This window comes from Ranitomeya variabilis, chromosome 6 (assembly GCF_051348905.1).
Source record: "Ranitomeya variabilis isolate aRanVar5 chromosome 6, aRanVar5.hap1, whole genome shotgun sequence".
Lineage (NCBI taxonomy): Eukaryota > Metazoa > Chordata > Amphibia > Anura > Dendrobatidae > Ranitomeya > Ranitomeya variabilis.
This window is the reverse complement of record NC_135237.1, coordinates 488,326,494-488,347,406: the sequence shown is the minus strand read 5'-3', so window position 1 is coordinate 488,347,406 and position 20,913 is coordinate 488,326,494. Positions and strand designations below refer to the sequence as shown.

The 20,913-nt window shown below is 43.8% G+C and overlaps 1 protein-coding gene across 4 annotated transcripts in view; it reads right to left on the bottom strand.

The window, feature by feature from the left end:
* Positions 1 to 20,913, bottom strand: part of PKIA (cAMP-dependent protein kinase inhibitor alpha) — an 86,206-nt gene that overhangs the window by 5,746 nt on the left and 59,547 nt on the right. For 3 of the 4 annotated variants that reach the window (XM_077270696.1, XM_077270694.1, XM_077270697.1), the window contains one exon: positions 16,696 to 16,873. In XM_077270696.1, coding sequence (XP_077126811.1) covers positions 16,696 to 16,846 — 151 coding nt within the window. In that variant the 5' untranslated portion in view covers positions 16,847 to 16,873. Of the gene's footprint in view, positions 1 to 16,695; positions 16,874 to 20,127; positions 20,208 to 20,913 lie in introns of those variants that run through there. The other variant, XM_077270693.1, reaches the window with a different exon arrangement.

Below are 20,913 nucleotides of genomic sequence, written 5' to 3'. Positions count from 1 at the left end.
AAACCCGCAAGGGCAGGGTCCTCTCACTTTGGAAAAAGTCTGTCATTGTTAGTATGTCAAAACAATTTGTCCACAATTGAGAAATGCACTTCAACAAAATTCGACAACCAAAAATTCCCATGTATGTGTAATACTCATGGGAATATGAAGATATCCAATACAAATAAGTGTTAAAAATGAACCTTATTAAATATCAATTAAAAAGATAATCTAAAAAGCAAAATACCATCAAGGGACACCAAGGGGAAAAAAGGGGATTGCACATCAAATTAGGTACAAATAATCAAAAAAATATGAAATTCATATGTCAAAAAGCCCAATTTATATTAGATACCAAGCGGTATATAAACAGTGGGTACGGAAAGTATTCAGACCCTTTTACATTTTTCACTCTTTGTTTCATTGCAGCCATTTGTTAAATTCAAAAAAGTTCATTTTTTTCCTCATTAATGTACACTCTGCACCCCATCATGACTAAAAAAACTGAAATGTAGACATTTTTGCAAATTTATTAAGAAAGAAAAAAATGAAATAACACATGGTCATAAGTATTCAGACCCTTTGCTCAGGCACTCATATTTAAGTCACATGCTTTCCATTTTTCTTGTGATCCTCCTTGAGATGTTTCTACTCCTTCATTGGAGTACAGCTGTGTTTAAATAAAAACTGATAGGACTTGATTTGGAAAGGCACACACCTGTCTATATAAGACCTCACAGCTCACAGTGCATGTCAGTACAAATGAGAATCATCAGGTCAAAGAAACTGGCCAAGGAGCTCAGAGACAGAATTGTGGCAAGGCACAGATCTGGCCAAAGTTACAAAATAATTTCTGCTTTACTCAAGGTTTCTAAGAGCACAGTGGCCTCCATAATCCTTAAATGGAAAAAGTTTTGGACCACCAGAAGTCTTCCTAGACATGGTCGTCCAGTCAAACTGAGTAATCTTGGGAGAAGAGCCTTGGTGAGAGAGGTAAAGAAGAACCCCAAGATCACTGTGGCTGAGCTCCAGAGAAGCAGTAGGGAGATGGGAGAAAGTTCCACAAAGTTAATTATCACTGCAGCCCTCTGCATGTCGGGCCTTTATGGCAGATTGGCCCGACGGAAGCCTCTCCTCAGTGCAAGACATACAGTTAGGTCCATATATATTTGGACAGAGACAACCTTTTTCTAATTTTGGTTATAGACATTACCACAATGAATTTTAAACAAAACAATTCAGATGCAGTTGAAGTTCAGAGTTTCAGCTTTCATTTGAGGGTATCCACATTAAAATTGGATGAAGGGTTTAGGAGCTTCCGCTCCTTAACATGTGCCACCCTGTTTTTAAAGGGACCAAAAGTAATTGGACAATCGACTCCAAGGCTATTTCATGGACAGGTGTGGGCAATCCCTTCGTTATGTCATTCTGAATTAAGCAGATAAAGGCCTGGAGTTGATTTGAGGTGTGGTGCTTGCATTTGGAAGGTTTTGAGGTGAAGTAAACATGCGGTCAAAGGAGCTCTCCATGCAGGTGAAACAAGCCATCCTTAAGCTGCGAAAACAGAAAAAAACCCATCTGAAAAATTGCTACAATATTAGGAGTGGCAAAATCTACAGTTTGGTACATCCTGAGAAAGAAAGAAAGCACTGGTGAACTCATCAATGCAAAAAGACCTGGGTGCCCACGGAAGACAACAGCGGTGGATGATCGCAGAATAATCTCCATGGTGAAGAGAAACCCCTTCACAACAGCCAACCAAGTGACCAACACCCTACAGGAGGTCGGCGTATCAATATCCAAATCTACCATAAAGAGAAGACTGCATGAAAGTAACTACAGAGGGTTCACTGCACGGTGCAAGCCACTCATAAGCATCAAGAATAAAAAGGCTAGACTGGACTTTGCTAAAAAACATCTAAAAAAGCCAGCACAGTTCTGGAAGAACATTCTTTGGACAGATGAAACCAAGATCAACCTCTACCAGAATGATGGAAAGAGAAAAGTATGGCGAAGGCGTGGTACAGCTCATGATCCAAAGCATATCACATCATCTGTAAAACACGGCGGAGGCAGTGTGATGGCTTGGGCATGCATGGCTGCCAGTGGCACTGGGTCACTAGTGTTTAGTGATGATGTGACACAGGACAGAAGCAGCAGAATTAATTCTGAGGTATTCAGAGCCGCACTGTGTGCTCAGATCCAGCCAAATGCAGCCAAACTGGTTGGTTGTCATTTCATACTACAGATGGACAATGACCCAAAACATAAAGCCAAAGCAACTCAGGAGTTTATTAAAGCAAAGAAGTGGAATATTCTTGAATGGCCAAGTCAGTCACCTGATCTGAACCCAATTGAGCATGCATTTCACTTGTTATAGACTAAACTTCAGACAGAAAGGCCATAAACAAACAGCAACTGAAAACCACTGCAGTGAAGGCCTGGCAGAGCATCAAAAAGGAGGAAACACAGCGTCTGGGGATGTCCATGAGTTCAAGACTTCAGGCAGTCATTGCCAACAAAGGGTTTTCAACCAAGTACTAGAAATTAACATTTTATTTACAATTATTTAATCTGTCCAATTACTTTTGGTCCCTTTAAAAACAGGGTGGCACATATTAAGGAGCTGAAACTCCTAAACCCTTCATCCAATTTTGATGTGGATACCTCAAATGAAAGCTGAAAGTCTGTACTTCAACTGCATCTGAATTGTTTTGTTTAAAATTTATTGTGGTAATGTCTAGAACCAAAATTAGAATAATGTTGTCTCTGTCCAAATATATATGGACCTAACTGTATGAAGGCCTGCATAGAGTTTGCTAAAAACGCATAAAGGACTCCCAGACTATGAGAAATAAAATTCTCAGGTCTGATGAGATGAAGATAGACCTTTTTGGTGATAATTCTAAGTGGTATGTGTGGAGAAAACCAGGCAATGCTCATCACCTGCCCAGTACAATCCTAACAGAGAAACATGGTGGTGGCAGCATCATGCTATGGGGGTGTTTTTCTGCTGCTGGGACAGGACGACTGGTTGCCATTAAAGGAATGATGAATGCCTCCAAGTACAGAGATATCCTGGATGAAAACCTCTTCCAGAGTGCTCTGGACCTCAATCTTGGCCGAAGGTTCACCTTCCAACAAGACAATGACCCTAAGCACACAGCTAAAATAACAAAGGAGTGGCTTGAGAACAACTCTGTGACCATCCTTGACTGGCCCAGCCAGAGCCCTGACCTAAACTCAATTGAGCATCTCTGGAGAGACCTGAAAATGGCCGTCCACCAACGTTCACCATCCAACCTGAGTGAACTGGAGAGGATCTGCAAGGAGGAATGGCAGAGGATCCCCAAATCCAGGTGTGAAAAACTTGTTGCATCATTCCCGAGAAGACTCATGGCTGTACTAGCTCAAAAGGTGTTTCTACTCAATACTGAGCAAAGGGTCTGAATACTTATGACTGTGATATTTCAGTTTTTCATTTTTAATAAATTTGCAAAAATTTCTACATTTCTGTTTTCTTCAGTCAAGATGGGGTGCAGAGTGTACATTAATCAGAAAAAAATTAACTTTTTTGAATTTACCAAATGGCTGCAATGAAACAAAGAGTGAAAAATTTAAAGGGGTCTGAATCCTTTCCATACCCACGGTATATACAACTTTATGGGACTACACTCCATGTAAATAGCTTTTAGGAATCCAAATGATTACCAATATGAGACTGCATATGAACTATATCACTATATCACCATAGAGTATCCCTGCATGTCGGTAAAGGAGGAGGACCAAAAACAGTACCAAAATCAGAGTACATATCACCCAAAATCAGATGCAGTGGTAGTGCAATAATGACTATGGAGAAAATGGTCTGTAATGCCCCAAATTAGTTATCCTCTTGAAAGTGAAAATAAAATTAACATTACCCGTAGTACAAGGTCACATGTGTTCGCTCGGCGACCTCACCCCGACACGCGTTTTGCCGCCCGAAGAAGGAGGCGAAACGCTGTAAGTGATATCTGTATTTTGTATGTAACCCCATCTCATGTACAGCACCATGGAATCAATGTTGCTATATAAAGAATATATATACTGTACTTATATTTTATTAGAAATCCTACTATAAAACCATTAAGGTAATAAAAAGAATGTATCGCAAGACAGTTCTCAAAAGGAGGGCTCTATCCCTTAAGAATAGGAGATAACATCTAGTAAAATATCACTTGCCATAAAAATATTCTTGCAAGAAGAGAGCAATAGTGGAGAAGAATTTGGATTATGATATAAAAATAGTGCTATGGTTCCCCTGCCTAACAGCGGAGGTGGAGATGATTCTACACCAGAAGCGATTGTATGGATAGAAGTGTAAGTTGGTTTGCTAGGAATGCTGCGCTGACAAGAGGAAGCGGCCAACCCCTTTAATTAGTATATTAAAGGGGATGTCTAATATAGTGGCTTTTGGATAGCCTCCATGAAAAATGTGCAATGTGAAAATACCACTTTTTCATAAAGGCATAGTTTATGAGATCAGACAAGAGGCCAAAGATTCTTTATAATGCTAAACCCTAGACCACCAGGAGTATTTAATTACTATTTCATATTTAGGAAGAGGTAATGTCTGAACCAAAACAAAAATAACTCACTTTCACTTACCGTATATACTCGAGTATAAGCCGAGATTTTCAGCCCAAATTTTTGGGCTGAAAGTGCCCCCTCGGCTTATACTCGAGTCACGGTCGGCGGGTGAGGGGGAGAGGGCGCTGAGGCATACTTACCTGCTTCCGGGGCTCCTGGCGCTCCCCCTGCCCGTCCCACGGTCTTCAGTGCCGCAGCTCTTCCCCTGTTCAGCGGTCACATGGGACCGCTCATTAGAGAAACGAATAGGCTGCTCCACCTCCCATAGGGGCGGAGCCGCATAATTCATTTCTCTAATCAGCGGTGCCGGTGATCGCTGAACAGAGGAAGAGGCTGCGGCACCGAAGACCAGCTGTCCGGGGGAAGGAGCGGGACGCCGGGAGCAGGTAAGTATCGCATATTTACCTTTCCTCGTTCCACCCGCCGGGCGCCGCTCTGTCTTCGCGTCCTCTTGTTCTGACTGTGCAGGTCAGAGGGCGCGATGATGCATATAGTGTGCGCGCCGCCCTCTGCCTGATCAGTCAGTGCAGAGAGACGCCGGGACGGGACGCTGAGGAGCTGCAAGCAAGAGAGGTGAGTATGTGTTTTTTTTTTATTATTGCAGCAGCAGCAGCAATGGCACAGATTTATGTGGAGCATCTATGGGGCAACGGTGCAGAGCACTATATATAAGGCACAGCTTTATGTGGAGCATCTATGGGGCAACGGTGCAGAGCACTATATATAAGGCACAGCTTTATGTGGAGCATCTATGGGGCAACGGTGCAGAGCACTATATATAAGGCACAGCTTTATGTGGAGAATCTATGAGGCCATAATCAAAGGTCAAAGGTGCAGAGCATTATATATGGCACAGCTATCTATGGGGCCATAATCAAAGGTGCAGAGCATTATATATGGCACAGCTATCTATGGGGCCATAATCAAAGGTGCAGAGCATTATATATGGCACAGCTATCTATGGGGCCATAATCAAAGGTGCAGAGCATTATATATGGCACAGCTTTCTATGGGGCCATAATCAAAGGTGCAGAGCATTATATATGGCACAGCTATCTATGGGGCCATAATCAAAGGTGCAGAGCATTATATATGGCACAGGTATCTATGGGGCCATAATCAAAGGTGCAGAGCATTATATATGGCACAGCTATCTATGGGGCCATAATCAAAGGTGCAGAGCATTCTATATGGCACAGGTTTCTATGGAGCATCTATGGGGCCATAATCAAAGGTGCAGAGCATTATATATGGCACAGCTATCTATGGGGCCATAATCAAAGGTGCAGAGCATTGTATATGGCACAGCTATCTATGGGGCCATAATCAAAGGTGCAGAGCATTATATATGGCACAGCTATCTATGGGGCCATAATCAAAGGTGCAGAGCATTATATATGGCACAGCTATCTATGGGGCCATAATCAAAGGTGCAGAGCATTGTATATGGCACAGCTATCTATGGGGCCATAATCAAAGGTGCAGGGCATTATATATGGCACAGCTATCTATGGGGCCATAATCAAAGGTGCAGAGCATTATATATGGCACAGCTATCTATGGGGCCATAATCAAAGGTGCAGGGCATTGTATATGGCACAGCTATCTATGGGGCCTGTCATGATTCCCCAATGGCATGGGAACATCAGAAACACAAAAATAACAGACTAGCTCTCGGGTGATGGAAACTCAAGCTGACCGTGACCTAAATCTACCACACAACTAACAGTAGCCAGGAAGCATTCCTACGGCTGCCTAGATGCCATGCGCCAGCCGGAGAACTAACTACGCCTGGAAGAGGAAGGAACAGACCTGGCTTACCTCTAGAGAAATTCCCCAAAGATGATAGTAGCCCCCACGTATATTAACGGTGAGTTCAGAGGAAAAGACATACACAGTATGAAGGTAGATTTAGCAAAGCGAGGTCCACTTACTAGATAGAGGAAGGATACAAAAGAGGACTTCACGGTCAGCTGAAAAACCCTTTAAAAAAACCCATCCTGTAATTACTTTAAGACTCCTGTGTCAACTCATGACACAGGAGTGGCAATTTCAGTCCACAAGAGCTTCCAGTAACAGGAAATGACAAAACTGTAAACTGGACAAGAAAAACAAAACAATAAGGACAAGAGTCCACTTAGCTGATCAGCAGACTAGTAGCAGGAACATGCAACTGAATGACTCAGGTTACAATGATGACCGGCAAGGAAGTGACTGGAGAGCAAGGCTAAATAGGGAACTCCCAAAACTGATGGAAGCAGGTGAGCTGAGGAAGAAAAGCACACACAAGTCTCCAGTACCACCAGCCACCACCAGGGGAGCCAAAAAGCGGATCACAACAGTACCCCCCCCTTAAGGAGGGGGCACCGAACCCTCACAAGAACCGCCAGGGCGACCTGGATGAGCCCTATGAAAGGCACGAACCAAATCCGAGGCATGAACATCAGAGGCAGTTACCCAAGAATTATCTTCCTGACCATAGCCCTTCCACTTAACCAGGTACTGGAGTCTCCGCCTGGAAATACGGGAGTCCAAGATCTTCTCTATAACGTACTCCAATTCACCCTCAACCAGCACAGGAGCAGGAGGCCCAGCAGAAGGAACCACCGGCACCTCGTATCTCCGCAACAATGACCGATGGAACACATCATGGATAGCGAAAGATGCCGGAAGGTCCAAACGAAAGGAAACAGGGTTAATAATCTCCAAAATCCTATAGGGACCGATGAACCGAGGCTTAAATTTAGGAGAAGAAACCCTCATTGGGACAAAACGGGAAGACAACCACACCAAGTCCCCAACACGAAGGCGAGGACCAACCCGACGCTGGCGGTTAGCAAACCGCTGAGTCCTCTCCTGGGACAAATTCAAATTGTCCACCACTTGTTCCCAAATCCGATACAACCGATCCACCACAGCATCTACTCCAGGACAATCCGAAGACTCCACCTGACCAGAAGAAAAACGGGGATGAAACCCCGAATTGCAAAAGAAAGGGGAAACCAAAGTGGCAGAACTGGCCCGATTATTAAGAGCAAACTCCGCCAACGGCAAAAAGGCAACCCAATCATCCTGATCCGCAGACACAAAACACCTCAAATACGTCTCCAAAGTTTGATTAGTTCGCTCCGTCTGGCCATTAGTCTGAGGATGGAAGGCAGACGAAAAAGACAAATCAATGCCCAACCTGGCACAGAATGCCCGCCAAAATCTAGAAACGAACTGGGTACCCCTATCAGAAACGATATTTTCAGGAATACCATGCAAGCGAACCACATTTTGAAAAAACAAAGGAACCAACTCAGATGAGGAAGGCAACTTCGGCAATGGCACCAAATGAACCATCTTAGAAAAACGGTCACACACCACCCAGATAACAGACATCCGCTGAGAGACAGGAAGATCAGAAATAAAGTCCATCGAGATGTGCGTCCAAGGCCTCTTCGGAATAGGCAAGGGCAACAACAACCCACTAGCCCTAGAACAACAAGGCTTGGCCCGAGCACACACATCACAAGACTGCACAAAAGCACGCACATCACGAGACAGAGATGGCCACCAGAAGGATCTAGCCACCAAATCCCTGGTACCAAAAATTCCAGGATGACCCGCCAGCGTAGAAGAATGAACCTCCGAGATGACTCTACTGGTCCAATCATCAGGAACAAACAGTCTACCAGGTGGACAGCGATCAGGTCTATCCGCCTGAAACTCTTGCAAAGCACGTCGCAGATCTGGGGAAATAGCGGATAATATCACCCCATCCTTAAGGATACCTGTAGGTTCCGAATCACCAGGGGAATCAGGCTCAAAACTCCTAGAAAGGGCATCCGCCTTCACATTCTTAGAACCTGGTAGATATGAGACCACAAAATTAAACCGAGAGAAAAACAACGACCAGCGCGCCTGTCTAGGATTCAGGCGCCTGGCAGACTCAAGATAAATCAGATTCTTGTGATCAGTCAAAACCACCACCTGATGTCTAGCACCCTCAAGCCAATGACGCCACTCCTCAAATGCCCACTTCATGGCCAAAAGCTCCCGATTACCGACATCATAATTTCTTTCGGCGGCAGAAAATTTTCGAGAAAAGAACGCACAAGGTCTCATCACTGAGCAATCGGAACTTTTCTGCGACAAAACCGCCCCCGCTCCGATCTCGGAAGCATCGACCTCAACCTGAAAGGGGAGAGAGACATCGGGCTGGCGCAACACAGGGGCAGACGAAAAGCGGCGCTTAAGTTCCCGAAAGGCCTCCACAGCGGCAGAGGACCAATTGGCAACATCAGCACCCTTCTTAGTCAAATCCGTAAGAGGCTTAGCAACACCAGAAAAACCAGTTATAAATCGACGATAAAAATTAGCAAAGCCCAAGAACTTCTGAAGACCCTTTAGAGAAGTAGGCTGCGTCCAGTCACAAATAGCCCGAACCTTGACAGGGTCCATCTCAACAGAAGAAGGGGAAAAAATGTACCCCAAAAAGGAAATCTTTTGAACCCCAAAAACACACTTAGAACCCTTTACACACAGAGAATTCTCCCGCAAGACCTGAAAAACCCTCCTGACCTGCTGAATATGAGACTCCCAGTCCTCAGAAAAAATCAAAATATCGTCCAAATACACAATCATGAATTTATCCAGATATTCACGGAAAATATCATGCATAAAGGACTGAAAAACTGAAGGCGCATTAGAAAGGCCGAAAGGCATTACTAAATACTCAAAGTGGCCCTCAGGCGTATTAAATGCGGTTTTCCACTCATCCCCTTGCTTAATTCGCACCAAATTATACGCCCCACGAAGATCAATCTTGGAGAACCACTTAGCCCCCCTTATGCGAGCAAACAAATCAGTAAGCAGCGGCAACGGATACTGATATTTGACAGTAATTTTATTCAGGAGTCGATAATCAATACAAGGCCTCAGCGAGCCATCCTGTTTAGAGACAAAGAAAAACCCAGCTCCTAAAGGTGATGAAGAAGGACGAATATGTCCCTTTTCCAGGGACTCCTTAACATATTCTCGCATGGCAGCATGCTCAGGTACAGATAGGTTAAACAAACGACCCTTTGGAAATTTACTGCCTGGAATCAGATCTATGGCGCAATCACACTCTCTGTGGGGAGGGAGAGAACCAATTTTAGGCTCTTCAAAAATATCCCCAAAATCCGACAAAAATGCAGGAATCTCAGAGGGAATAGATGACGAGATAGGAACCAAAGGTATGTCCCCATGAGCCCCCCGACATCCCCAGCTTAACACAGACATAGTTTTCCAGTCCAGTACTGGGTTATGAGATTGTAACCATGGTAATCCAAGCACTAAAACATCATGTAAATTATACAACACGAGGAAGCGAATCATCTCCTGATGGTCTGGAGTCATACGCATAGTCACTTGCGTCCAGAACTGTGGTCTATTACAAGCCAGAGGTGTAGAATCAACACCCTTCAGAGGTATAGGAACTTCCAGAGGCTCCAAATCAAACCCACAGCGCCTGGCGAAGGACCAATCCATGAGACTCAAAGCGGCGCCAGAGTCCACATAGGCATCCACGGTAATAACTGATAATGAACAAATCAGAGTTACAGACAGAAGAAATTTAGACTGTAAAGTGCCAATAGAAACAGACTTGTCAACCTTCCTAGTACGTTTAGAGCATGCTGATATAACATGCGCGGAATCACCACAGTAGAAGCACAAGCCATTTTTGCGCCTATAATTCTGCCGCTCGCTTCTTGACAGAATTCTGTCACATTGCATTTTCTCTGGCGTCCCTTCAGAAGATACTGCCAAATGGTGCACGGGTTTGCGCTCCCGCAAACGCCGATCAATCTGAATCGCCATTGTCATGGACTCATTCAGACCTGTGGGCGTAGGAAACCCCACCATGACATCCTTAACGGCATCAGAAAGGCCCTCTCTGAAATTTGCCGCTAGGGCACACTCATTCCACTGAGTAAGCACAGACCATTTACGAAATTTTTGGCAGTATATCTCAGCTTCATCTTGCCCTTGAGACAGGGCTATTACAGCTTTTTCAGCTTGAATCTCCAAATTAGGCTCCTCATACAGCAACCCTAAAGCCAGAAAAAACGCATCCACATTGAGCAACGCAGGATCCCCTGGTGTCAATGAAAATGCCCAATTTTGAGGGTCACCTCGCAGCAAAGAAATCACAATCTTAACCTGCTGAACAGGATCTCCAGAGGAGTGAGGTCTGAGAGAAAGGAATAATTTACAATTACATTTGAAATTCAGAAACCGAGATCTATCTCCGGAAAATACCTCTGGTGTAGGAATCTTAGGTTCAGAAATAGGAGTACGTATAACATAATCTTGTAAATTCTGAACCTTCGTAGCAAGATTATTTAAACCTGCAGCCAAACTCTGAGAGTCCATCCTTAAACCGGAGAGATCAGAGCCATTCAAGGATTAGAAGGAGAGAAAGGCAAGGCTGTAAATAGAGCAGAAATACAACTGAGCCAACTAAGTAGCAAACATGAGAGGAAAAAAAAAAAAAAAAAAATCTACAGACTTCTTTTACTCTCCTTTCTTCTGCCAATTACTTTAACAGCGGCCGGTCATACTGTCATGATTCCCCAATGGCATGGGAACATCAGAAACACAAAAATAACAGACTAGCTCTCGGGTGATGGAAACTCAGGCTGACCGTGACCTAAATCTACCACACAACTAACAGTAGCCAGGAAGCATTCCTACGGCTGCCTAGATGCCATGCGCCAGCCGGAGAACTAACTACGCCTGGAAGAGGAAGGAACAGACCTGGCTTACCTCTAGAGAAATTCCCCTAAGATGATAGTAGCCCCCACATATATTAACGGTGAGTTCAGAGGAAAAGACATACACAGTATGAAGGTAGATTTAGCAAAGCGAGGTCCACTTACTAGATAGAGGAAGGATACAAAAGAGGACTTCACGGTCAGCTGAAAAACCCTTTCAAAAAACCCATCCTGAAATTACTTTAAGACTCCTGTGTCAACTCATGACACAGGAGTGGCAATTTCAGTCCACAAGAGCTTCCAGTAACAGGAAATGACAAAACTGTAAACTGGACAAGAAAAACAAAACAATAAGGACAAGAGTCCACTTAGCTGATCAGCAGACTAGTAGCAGGAACATGCAACTGAATGACTCAGGTTACAATGATGACCGGCAAGGAAGTGACTGGAGAGCAAGGCTAAATAGGGAACTCCCAAAACTGATGGAAGCAGGTGAGCTGAGGAAGAAAAGCACACACAAGTCTCCAGTACCACCAGCCACCACCAGGGGAGCCAAAAAGCGGATCACAACAGGGGCCATAATCAAAGGTGCGGAGCATTATATATGGCACAGCTTTATGTGGAGCATCTATGGGGCCATAATGAACGGTGCAGAGCATTATATCTGGCACAGCTTTATGTCGAGCATCTATGGGGCCATAATGAACGGTATGGAGCATCTATTTTTAATTTTGAAATTCACCGGTAGCTGCTGCATTTTCCACCCTAGGCTTATACTCGAGTCAATAAGTTTTCCCAGTTTTTTGTGGCAAAATTAGGGGGGTCGGCTTATACTCGAGTATATACGGTATATGAGATTTTCTAAAACACCACTCACAACCAATAAATATCTATAGCTTTTCATGCAAATATTTTGGGAATTTGATACAGATGTCCCACACCACACATTTCACTAATTGTTTGGTGTCAGACAAACAAATCCTTTTTTAGCTGTACGGTGCATGAAATTGAAGATTATTTAGCATTTTAGAACAACAAAAATGAAAGGGATTGTCCCATGAGAACTACAACTTTCCATATGCTTTATTAGATGGGTTTGTGATAGAAAACATAACACAACCATGGTTGGACACTCATTTGGTACTGTACATGTATCTTTCTGCACCTATCCACAGGATAGAGTGGGCGATAGATTGTTGCTCAATGGGGGACCCATCACTGGAACCTGCACCGATTGGCAAGATGGCAAACTTTTATATTCATTAGCATGGAGTAACAGTGCGCTCACTCCACCACTGATGCAATCACTCTCTATTGACTACTGTGTTCTGCTTTTTTTGACAACAGCCACATAGAGAATGAATGGAGCTGTGGTCGGGTGTCCAACCTGCCACACCATTTTGGAATGGAGATTAATGTTTCCTGCTGGGGATAAAACTAAATCTGTTGATCAGTGTAGGTCATAAGTTATTATTTATCCTGTTGGTGGGTGATAATTTGTTTTTACCGGACAACCCTTTAAGGAACAGATCCTCTGATAAAATAGTGAGTCGAATTGTGAACAGGACTGTATGTGGCTGTGGCCAGTAAAACGTGTGAGTGGAGACCCCCATCGGTACCATTGTATAAATCTTCATACTCTATTTTGCACGTAATTAACCAGTAACAGCTGCTTCGCCCCTCCTGTACCTTCCTCTTCTCTCCTCCGCAGTCCATACTTAATAGTGATATCATACTTCTATCATGCTTTCACCAGCAGATATCTAATGCTGCTTCATTAATTTGTGTTTCCTAATCCATGGGCTTCGATTCCAACAACTTACTCGACACCTGTTTATGTACTTTACCCCGTACTTATCATGAAGGTTAATCTTTCTTACATTTCAAAATGTGTGTTTCTAATCTTACACATCTTATTAAGGAGAAAATGTGTGTGAGGGAGCAACCCACCTCTCTGCCGAGAATTGCTGACATTACATGCTTGACACTGTGACCAAGAAGTAGTGTTTCATGTGTGAATTATATATTTTTTATTTTAATTTTTTGTTATTCTTTTATATTTTTTCTTTTTCATAAATCACTATCAATTGGGATGTGTTTTAATTTATTATATTAGATTTTCAAAAAAGCCATTTAATTTCATTACAATATTTGAAAGATTTATTTTTTAAGGTTGGGGCTAAGTATTTTACATGTTAACTTATTTTATGTAACACAGTTTAGCTTTTTTTCTTAAATGCAGTCATTTACCCATTAAATAGAGAATGCGCGAATGGTCACCACTTACTGCATTGTCATCAAAATCATCCTGTTGCAGTCTTCATCCAAATACCACCTAAATATCCTAAATTCTAATAAAAATATACAGGCATGAGAAGACAAGATTTACTTTAGTCCTTTACTTCCTACCTGCTGATGTGAACTGTAGAAGCAGATATATAGATAGTGGGAGAGAGATAGATGATAGATAGATAGATAGATAGATAGATAGATAGATAGATAGATAGATAGATAGATAGATAGATAGAGCAACAAGCCCAAGGAGGATAGACTGCCCCCACACTGTGACCTGGAGGCCCTAAAGAAGGGGTGGGGAGCCTTTTTCCAGCCGAGGGCCATTTGGAGATTTCTACCATCATTCGGGGGCCACACAAAAATTATCACCTTGCAAATTACCCCGGTAAATTTAGTCAAAACAATTAATTACGGTAACTCACCCTTAATGTGACTGCTGGAGCTGCTTCTCTTTGGTGCAGCTGTGATGTTAGGTGATACTGATCATTTTGCTTCTCACAGCTGCTTTTCTAGGTTTGTTTCGGCCACCAGAGTAGTCAACGTTTTGTCATAATAAGTTTTGTAAATCATACATCACCATAGGAGACACTGGGACTACTGTATATACAGATCACATAGGAGACGCTGAGACAACTGTATATACACAACATAGGAGACGCTGGGATTACTGTATATACATCACATAGGAGAAACTGAGACAACTGTTTATACACAACATAGGAGATGATGGGACTGCTGTATAAGCCTCACATAGGAGACACTGTGACTGCTGTCTATGCATCAAATAGGAGATGCTGAGACTGCTGCATCAATATCACATCGAGGACACGGAGACAGCTTTATATATCACACAGGAGATGCTGGGACTGCTGTATATACATCACATAGGAGAAGCTGGGACTGCTGTATATACATCACATAGGAGACGCTGGGACTGCTGTACATACATAACATAGGAAACATATAGCTGGGGCACAGAGATCACAGGGGGCATATAGCTGGGGGGCAGAGATCACAGGGGGAACAGAGATCACAGGGGGGCACATGGCTGGAGGCACTGAAATCACAGGGGGCACATAGCTGGGGGGCACAGGGATCACAGGGGGCATATAGCGGGGGGGCACAGAGATCACATGGGGAGGGCACAAAGCAGGGGCCACAGAGATAAAAAAAAGGGGCACAGAGATCACATGGGGCACACAGCTGGGAGGCACAGAGATCACAGGGGGACTATAGTATGAGGGCACAGAGATCACAGGGGGGCACATAACTGAGGGGCAAATATCACCTGGCACAGAAATCACCAGCAGACAGGCACTGAGCTGCTGGCACAGAGATCGCTCTGGAATCCCTGGCAGGCAGCAGCTCCTCTTCCGGGACAGGGGGATGGGAAAGCATTGGGTGCTAACCCCGCTCACCCTGGTGCTAACCCCGCCCACCCCAATGACCTCATGATTTATGTGCAGGCAGCGTTCTGCAATGAACGCTGCATGCACTTGGGGGTTAAAGGGCCGGCAGCTGGCAGGATACGGCTGCCGCCCGAGCATTGTGGACTCAGTGGACCTGCCCGCAGGCCACATGAAAAGTCACCGCTGGCCACATGTGGCCTGCGGGTCAGGGGTTCCCCACCCCTGCCCTAAAGTATGAGACCAACTCCATGCTATACTGCACCAAATACTCAGCAGTCAGGGTCACTCACTTTGGGAGACTCTCCGATTTCTTCCTGGATTTCAACTCCACGAAGGAGGAAGGGAAAACATATATCCTGCTGGGGGAAGAAGAGAGCGTGGTAGAGATTGCAGCGCAGTATGTGAGTGTGTGCCACAGGCTGCGAAAAAGAGAACTATGATATTCCTTGGATTTGTATATACCCAACCCTGGATGTGCATCATCTATCGTTCCTGCAGTCCCTATCCATCATCCCCACAGTCACTATCCCTATTGTACACTTGCTTTGGCAAAATTAATGTGCATTCATTCCTGCCAATAAACCTTCTTTGAATTTGATAGAGTTTTTCTTTATGTAAGTGGTAGAAATAAATTAAATAATTTGTAAAAAAAAAGAATATTTTGCTTTTGTCGCCATTTCCCGGAATCCGTTACGCTTTCATTTTTCGGGATCTGGGTGAGGGCTTATTTTTTCTGTCCTGAGCTGACACCATTTTGGGATAGAAGCGATGTTTTGATCGTCTCTTAATGGATTGTATGGCAATGTTGCAGCAGCCAAAAAAATGTAAATCTGGTGTTGATAAGCACATGCCTATTCATAAATTGGGAGTGTTGCACAAGAGGTCTGCGCCTCCGTGTGCATCTCACCACAAATCCTACTGCATTCCATGCTGAAGTAAGGTTTGTGGCATAGTGAAATCCGCTGCCCATCATGAATTTAACAAGCTGCGGTCACCATCCCCTTGTCCCACTTCAGCTCTACCTACTGTTTAGAAGGTGGGGAATAATGTTGTGAAAATACCAAAAATAAAAAATTTTAGCGCAGTCTTGATTTAAGCCATAATTTGGCGACTTTTCAAAGCCTTTTTCATCAGAATACTGGTATAAAAGCTGTAATGAATCGGACCTCATGCCAATGACTGGGTGGCTGATGTACTAGGCGTGTTGAATCGCAGACGTGATGAGCTGCTAACAGTGAATTAGAAGGAAGGAGAGATCTAAGGTTACAAATGACTGAACTTTAAAGAGAAAGGGGTCAGAAGAGTATTACCGTCCGTACATAATTTTTTTACATGATTTGGGCGTTACACACATTCATATAACACATACACTGAACTCTAGAGTATTTATAATCCCCTACATTGCGTGAAAGCTGTCATCAGAAAGGACTCTGTGCTAGTTTAATAAAAAGTGTTAGAAGGGTTGGACCATACACAGCATTTATTACCTATGTACAGGAAACGTTCCCGTGATATCCCGTGGTCCCAGTCACCTTACACTGTGGATAGGTGATAAATATTTGTTATTTTCTGACCTAACGCCTTCATACATGGACGTTGGGTCTCCCAGAGATTGCACTTGTGTGTAATTCTCTTACCTGACTTCTTTATGTCTAGCTCTGATAACTGTAGAGCCAGGTCACTCGTGTTCCCGCTTGCAGAGGAGACAAGTATACCATGTATAGCATTTCTTCTTCCCGTTCTCCCAGAGGCTATGAAATCTGCATATGTAGATTCCACATCAGTCATTGCTACCAAGTATCCACATAGCAGTACCTGCAAAAAAGAAAACCACCGATTTTATGTGTGTGTTCCGCAAAATCCTTAAACCCAAAGATATTGTTGAGAATAAAATAAGACTTCGAGATACATATGTACAGGACATTGATTCTGATGTGGATTTTCAAAGTTAGTACACCAGTCTTACCAAGTATGAGATTTTTAGAATAATGTCTTCAGTGACTGATCTGCTTGAGAAAGGTTATCTGTGTAAGATACTGATGGCTTCTATGTAAGGTAGACCATCAATATCTGATCAGTGGGCATCTAACTTCTGGTATGGATGTTATTAACTAACTGAAGGCATTGTGAAGCTCTATCACTCTAACAAATGCCCTTCATTGTTCACCAGCCACAGATCTGTGCTCTTGGCAATGGCCTTGTCAGGTATTTCAGTTCAATGCTATTAACTTGAACGAGACTGAGCAAAAGATGAGCAGTAATATCAATCACAACCAGAATGTGGAGCTGTGCCTGGGTTCAGTGGCCATGTCAGTATTCCGTGGCTGCTTGATGGGAGCCTTGTGAGCCATGCCTTGCCTGCTGGCGTTCCCAGAGCCTCTTCTGATTAGTAGACATGGTGCTATTGGACCAACACATCAGGAGAGGTGTTGTGGATTCTGTCAGGTAGGTGGCGACCACAGAATACTGATGTGGCTTCCAGATAAAGGCCCTGCAAGTCAATTCTTTCATCTCTAAATGAAGGGGATGCAGAACCCACTAGAATCCTTTCAATCTACTGGTGAATGTGATGTAAGCAGTATAGCAACGCTCAGCCAACCCGAGTATTCCTGTATATGGTGGGAGTAGGGGGAGATAGCAGTTGGCTAAACAATTGACCTGATGACCGCTAACTAATCTGTATTGGTGCCTTAAAGATTTATTCAGAACAAAGCAAATTTACCCCTGTCCCTTTGATAGGGGATGACATGTTGATCACAGGGAGTCTACCTGCCAATACAGCAGAGCCCCACCATGTGCATCGCTTCACCAAAGAATGGGCTGAAGAAACCCATTCTCTGGATTCCAGAATGCTGATGTTGGAATTGTTTTCCCTATACTATGAATGGGGGGATAATCGTCTTTTTTTAGGTGAGCGGGATAATCATTTAAGGCTCGCACAGATCTGGAATTGATGGATTATATTTAACAAAGGCCATCTATATTGAAGTATCAGATAATCCAAATTCCCCTCAGAGCAACATCTGCATGTACTTTATAAGTTCTTTCCCATCTTTGCATGGGTTTCCTCCAAGTACTCTGCTCTGACACCCAAAATTCAAATGATTACGAATTTTAAATTATGAGATCCAATGGGGAACAATGAGTGACAATTAGAAATGAGCTAACCATTCAATGTTTGGGTTGGTTTGATTTGCTTAGACGTTCGCTGAACCTACCCGAACCCTATTAAACTCAATGGGAGGCCAAGCTAAATGTATACACAATACCTTAAGGGGTAACAAAAAGCTTCCCAAACAGCTAAAATTAGGGGCAGACATCATGAAAAGTGGCTGTTACAAAACTACAGCACAGAACTAGGAGAGCAGGGGGAAAGCTGACTAGGCTGAAACCCTACGATGGAGTGGGCAACCAATTCCTTGCGAATAGACCCACCGACGATCCTAGTTTAAACTCAGTGAAGACCTATAGATAAGGGGAAGGAGGTCCCTAAAAGATCTAAGGACTGGGTATAAAAAACAGGTCACCTCCTAATAGGAAACACAGAGAAAGCTGCAGAAACAAACTGAAAACAGAAACAAAAGATAGTAGAACCAGAGATTCCAGAACTGCAAAATATCAAACACAGAAAGCTGTCAAAGCACCTAGCCAGAACTCTAGCAGATTAACGCTGGTGTCCAGTAAGGAATGGGAGGCTGGTGCTGGGTAATAAAGGGTGATACAATCACCTGACCAAGACAACCCACCACCAGGGGAAAAAGACCAGCAGCCAGAAAACCACAACAAGATGGCGAGATGGCGGATGGTCAAAACAAAACAGATTCTAACAGTGGCATCAATTAACCCACAGTAGAAATTTGGTAATGGCACATCAGAAATCAGCCATGGGCCATGCATGCGGTATCAGGGTCTGGCCCAGCATTTACAGCTTTGAATTGGAATTTCAATTAAGACGTGGTGGGTAAGGGAGCGGTGTAACCCTTCGTTGCTGGAAGACCTGATACTTCATGCAACAGCTCAAATTTTTTTTAGTTTCCTAGCCACAATCAGGTGGCACAAACATCAGTTTCATAGAGTACTATTAGTAGAAAAGTGTAAGAATAGTAACACAGGTATGTGACTGATCAATTGACCCACAGTAGAACATTTTATAATGGCACAGCAGCAGTCAGCAATAGGCAATGCATGTGGTATCATGGTCTGGACCAGCATTTACAGCTTTCAATTTAAGTTTTAATTAAGACGAGGTGGGTGAGGGACCAGTCTAGAGGTCTGTTGTGTTGGGAGCACTGATACCTCATGCAACAGCTCAAACTTCTTTTTGCTCAGCTACACTCAGGTGTCAAAACTATCAGCTTGGTAAACTGCTATTGGTAGAAAAATTTAAGGATAGTAACACATGCAGTTGACTGATCAATTCACCCACAGTAGGAATTTAATAATGGAACAGCAGCAGTCAGCAATAGGCCATGCATGTTTTACGAGGGTCTGAGCCAGCATTTTAGAGCAAGGAATTGAAGTTTCAATTAAGACGTGGTGGTTGTTCTTGATCATGTAATCGTAGCCAAACAGAATCGGGGAGTGTTTATTTCAATTAAAGGACTTTACTCTGTCTGTGTCTTTATTAAATTTGACTATAGGGTTAGTAATGACTGAGGGAGTCTTATAGATACCTCTCCATTATTAACCCCTGGGCTTCATGTTAGCTGACATTATAAAGATGACAACAACTCGACAACTGTTACCCCACTTGCCATCGCATCAGGGTAAGTGGGGAGAGTGGAGGCTAAGTGCCAGAATTGGCGCAACTAATTGATGTGCCATTTCTGGGGCAGCTGATATTCATAGTCTAGGAGGGGCCAATATCCATGGCCCTTTCCTATGTTATTAATATCAGCCTGCAGAGGTCTGTCTAGACCAGTGATGGGCAACCTTTTGAGCTTGGTGTGTCAAAATTCGCCAAAAACCGAGCATAACTTGGGTGGTGTGTCACCTTGATAAAAAAACATAATTTTGTGACATGTATAGTTTAAATAACAAATATGTATAATTATAATTATTTAACTTACCTGCTTAGTGACTTCTTTGTTCATCTGTCAGTTGTTTTCTTTTGTTGGTCTTGTTCTTGCTATAATTTAACTTGTGTGGGGTGCCGTGAACTAAAGGTACCTTCACATGAAGCGACGCTGCAGCGATAGCGACAACGATGCCGATCGCTGCAGCGTCGCTGTTTGATCGCTGGAGAGCTGTCACACAGACCGCTCTCCAGCGACCAACGATGCCGAGGTCCCCGGGTAACCAGGGTAAACATCGGGTTGCTAAGCGCAGGGCCGCGCTTAGTAACCCGATGTTTACCCTGGTTACCAGCGTAAAAGTAAAAAAAACAAACAGTACATGCTCACCTGCGTGTCCCCCAGCGTCCGCTTCCTGACACTGACTGAGCTCCGGCCCTAACAGCACAGCGGTGACGTCACCGCTGTGCTTTCACTTTCACTTTAGGGCCGGCGCTCAGTAAGTGTCAGGAAGCAGACGGCGGGGGACGCGAAGGTGAGCATGTACTGTTTGTTTTTTTTACTTTTACGCTGGTAACCAGGGTAAACATTGGGTTACTAAGCGCGGCCCTGCGCTTGGTAACCCGATGTTTACCCTGGTTACCAGTGTAAAACATCGCTGGTATCGTTGCTTTTGCTTTCAAACACAACGATACACAGCGATCGGACGACCAAATAAAGTTCTGGACTTTATTCAGCAACCAGCGACATCACAGCAGGATCCTGATCGCTGCTGCGTGTCAAACGAAACGATATCGCTAGCCAGGACGCTGCAACGTCACGGATCGCTAGCGATGTCGTTTC